Raw genomic sequence first — 4,330 nt, forward strand, 5'->3', positions numbered from 1 at the left:
AAAAAATTACATAATTTGTTCAGATTTCGAAAAAATAATTTAAAAAAATTTTTAAAATTATTAATCGATCGTGCGATCGATCATCTTTAATCTTTGATCGATCATACGATCGGGTGATCGATTGATATTATATTCATTTGTCAGTTTATAGTGAATTTTCTTAACCTTTATATTAATTCTTCGACTTTTAGTATTGAAGATATGCTAACATCCCGTCGATCAACTGAATTTTACTAATTTAAAAATTATAATTAAGTGATTTTAATGAAATTTATTCTCAAAAAACACAAGGGATACATTTAAAAATATATAAATTTATTTACAAAAGTAAAAGAATTTATATTCGTACATAGAAGCTTGTCGTAACATAGAAAAATCCATCTCGAACATGAATATAATGCAAAAATAGTCATTAAAAATCAATTATTTAAGAGTATTAATTGGAAATTATTGCTGTATTTTTGTAAATATCATCATCATCATTCGCTGACCAGCAACGATTTATCATCAATCATCTCAGTAAGATAATTGTCGTTTATTGACATTATCAGTTGGCTCTTGATACAGACCAAGACCCAAGCATAAATTTGTGGAATCCTCTTGAACACCCGCGTAAAGTCTAGATCTCATAGGCCATTTCTGAAAGAGAGAGGGGAGGAGGAAAATACAGGATTTAAATTCACAAATACTCGTAAAAAGCAAAATAATTTAATTCAAATTGGCCCGAAACGTACCTTGACAGGATGGAGATAACTGGATTCCCAAACAGGGCTCTTCAGCTCGATGGAACAGGATGATAAAAGTGGGCATTCGGCTTCCTAAATGTGAGATGAAACTTACTTAGGCACAAGAAAAAGCGCTAAAATCGTAAATATTTTCCCGATTTCTTACCGAATTTACAGTATCCTGATTTAAAAGTTTCATCAGATGAGAAATGTAAGTGGTTGCAAGTATCAGAACATCCAATTTCGATAATTTTGTATTAGGTGGAACGTACGGTAGGGTCCTTTGCAAATTTAGAAATGCATTCCTCAAACTTTTGACTCTAGTCCTTTCTCTAGCTGCATTTCTCGATACAGCAGGTGATCTCGAACGTTTTCTAGGCTTGGATATGTCTATAAAATTTGAAAAAAAAGTGACTTAAAAATCCAAAGGTTCACAATTGGCAAACATTAGGCGCCAAGATTATGAAGGTCAAAGGTGATCGAACGTCACATGTAGCGACCATTAAGTCAGTCAAGTTGGTATCGGTTGACAGAAATGTCACCAATCGTGCTGTGAAAAGATATTCTGGATGACAGACGGTCGACTGGAGTGTTGCAGATGTCAACTGAGACAGCAACACGACCTTGATATAGTAACCCATTAGTTTATGAATGACTGACGTTTCCACTAAGATAAAAAGAATCTTCCACATTAAGATAAGAGTGCATTAAAGAAGTAGATTTCTCTCCCTTTGCTATCAGTTAATGAAAACCGAGAGTATAAACTTTTTTATTTATGAAAATCTGATTAAAAAGTCGATTTATTTTCGATTTTCTATAGTAAAAAAAAAAAAAAAACAACAATATATCTCACCTTTGATGAAATTTGTCTGATTTGTAGACGTCAACCTGGATAACTCTTCAATGAACTCGGACGTTTCATATGAAATGTATGAGTTCATGTTCTCGATATTCCTGCAAGAATATTTAATGGGTTTTAATGAAATGTTTATAGTTTTTAGTGTTTTTCCTACGTTCTACCATCCGAAATTAACTTAATACCGTATTAAACAGATAATAACCAATCATATCAGATCGCACTTCAAGAAACGTTCCAGACACTACCTGTCTCTGAAAGAATTGAATTACTGCATAGCTTTCACAACATATCATTACTTAGTGTATAAAATTTCTACCAATAACCTCGGGGTCATTTTAGAATTTAACCTTTAAATCATATATCATCATAGATCTTTTACCCTTTTTCTCTATCTTGCTTAAAATTGTGGCACATTTTTTATAACTAAAAACTGATTTTTTTCCCTATAAATTTTATATTTCTACTCATATTCTATTGTATATTAAGGGTGTTTTTTTTGCTTGTTATCCATAAAAGTTTGTAATTTATTAATGTTTTTTCAGCAGCAATGATGATGCTACACTGATGCTGATTGTATTCATTGATGATTGAAGATAACCACTAATACATATAAAAATTCACTAATTAAATATTAAATATGACAATATAATCATTAATTTTTAAAGAATTCTGATCATTTTGAGCAATGATTCATAATCAATATGTAGAATCTCGATGATGAATCACAGTTCAAGAGTGTAACCTTTGATGGATGAATGCTTCTAACTTAAAATTTTAAGGAAAAAAATTTATAAAATTATTTTTTATTAAAAAAATTAAAATTACGAAAAGCAGGAGTATAATTTTAAAAGATGGGTTAAAAAAATGTATTTTTTATAATTATAAACCCCTGTAAAAATTGTATAGTGTTTGTGTGAACACATTAATTTAAATGAAAATTTAATTTTTAAGTTATTTATAAGTTAATTTTTTATATATATTTTTAAATATTAAAATATATAAGATGATTATAAGCTTATATTATAAGCTATCTTAAATATGAGCATGTATATAATATACTTAATTTCAATTATATTATATAAAATATAGGCTAATATTAAATTAATAAAAATTTAATTTTATACTTATTATATTATTTTGTTTCAGTTTATAAAGACTTAATTCACTTTCTATACAGATATTTAGAAAATTAATTAATTTTATTTTTATTTCTAATAATTTTTAAATTATTTTCTTATTTTCTTATCAAATAAATTTGATATTAGTCATGTTTATATACCTTAAAACTAAATTTTTACTTGTTAAATATTCAAAAATTTATAATTTGAAATTTTAAAGCTATTTTTAATTTTATAAATTATTTGGTAAGTTAAATTAGAAAAAGGTTGAACAAAGTAGAATTTAATTACCTTTTTCTAATTGTTCTAATGTTTTAATACATTGTTTTCTATTTATTACAGTAATTAAATATTGATTATATATACAAAAATTTCCACGATTTAAAGCCTTTTTTACTTTAAGTTTTTAATATTAATTAATTAATATTAAAAACTTAATTAATTAATTTAGTTTGCATATAAGGCATTTAAAGTGACGTATGTGATACTGATTTAATTATAAATTAAGTCTAAATCTAAATTAATTTTTAAGTATAATGTATCTTAATTAAGTTTATAGATAAACTAAAATGTTAAATAATTAATACAATTTAAGAAAATGTAGGAATAAATACAAGGAAAATGTAGCAGAAGTGTTTAAATATACCAGTTATATACAAGTACTACCTTGGTTTAACCTTAGGTTTTGTTACTTTGCAAGTTACAAAAACGAATAAATTTAACAAATTTTTGTTTAAATTAATGAATTTAAGAAATTTAGAAAGTTTTACCTGAAAATCTGCGCTTTGCAATGAATGCCAACGGCTTGAGCTCTAGATCAGAAAGGGTTTTTGCAAGATGTTTCACTACTCCCATCACTCTTCTTATATATTGCTTGTAGGTGTAACTGTAGCCTAATAGGATATTAATTCGAACTGTAGCTCCCTCTTGCGTCACTATAGCCAGGGACCAATATTGGAAGACCCTTAACTCGCCACAATTCCTGGCACTGCCCTGGTGTCTACCAGGACAGCCTGCTTGTGGTCGTGATAGATGGATGCCAGTTCAAAGGTCAAACAGTCTCCAATTAGGACAGTTTTAGTAACGACGTATGCTTAAACTTAACATTATATATATATATATATTTCAATCAATCATTCTTGCGTATTGTAGTCAGATCAACGCCCATTGATTCAATGAACAATTGTTTAAGGTTCTTTTATATCTAGGCGACAATATTTTAAAATAATGTTTTTAAAGTAAACGACCAATACCAGTAATATGTAAGTGTTTTTTGGAGGTCAATAAGTATTAATCATAGTTTTGATATTATTTTTTTGATTTTGGTTCTGCTTTTTTTTTTTTTTTTGGTGTCAAGGGGGTAAAGAATGGATGCGAAAGTCTATGCTCGCTTCCTTTGTTTAATGTCTGGATTTCTACATTTACACGTCTGTATTTTACATGAGATAATTAAAAAAAAATCCTAGAAAAATAAAAGATGATCTCAGATTTTAAAACTGTTTTGTGTAAATATTTTAATAAAATATTTGATTTATTCCTATCAAAACTGTGCAAAGACGAGGTTAACAAACTCTGCTTGCGCGAGGTCCTTCAGGAGAAATCAATTGTATTTAATTATAACTAAGGAA

The 4,330-nt window shown here is 27.7% G+C and overlaps 1 protein-coding gene across 4 annotated transcripts; it reads right to left on the reverse strand.

Annotated features, from left to right (window-relative positions):
* Positions 1-294: 294 nt before the first annotated feature.
* On the reverse strand, positions 295-3,926 carry LOC136989512 (transcription factor 24-like). Of its 4 annotated transcripts, none has more exons than XM_067287695.1 (5): positions 3,473-3,926; positions 1,579-1,679; positions 892-1,115; positions 735-818; positions 295-639 (listed from the first exon to the last, which is right to left on the reverse strand). In XM_067287695.1, the coding sequence occupies exons 2-5, from the start codon at positions 1,664-1,666 to the stop codon at positions 517-519; spliced, it is 519 nt and encodes a 172-aa protein (XP_067143796.1). In that variant the 5' UTR covers positions 1,667-1,679; positions 3,473-3,926; the 3' UTR covers positions 295-516. The 4 variants fall into 4 exon arrangements, with proteins under 4 accessions (XP_067143796.1, XP_067143797.1, XP_067143798.1 ...); XM_067287696.1 differs by lacking the exon at positions 3,473-3,926 and adding an exon at positions 1,767-1,857; XM_067287697.1 differs by lacking the exon at positions 3,473-3,926 and adding an exon at positions 1,787-1,831.
* Positions 3,927-4,330: the final 404 nt, after the last annotated feature.

This window comes from Centruroides vittatus, unplaced genomic scaffold (assembly GCF_030686945.1).
Source record: "Centruroides vittatus isolate TY-2023 unplaced genomic scaffold, ASM3068694v2 scaffold_576, whole genome shotgun sequence".
Classification (NCBI taxonomy): domain Eukaryota; kingdom Metazoa; phylum Arthropoda; class Arachnida; order Scorpiones; family Buthidae; genus Centruroides; species Centruroides vittatus.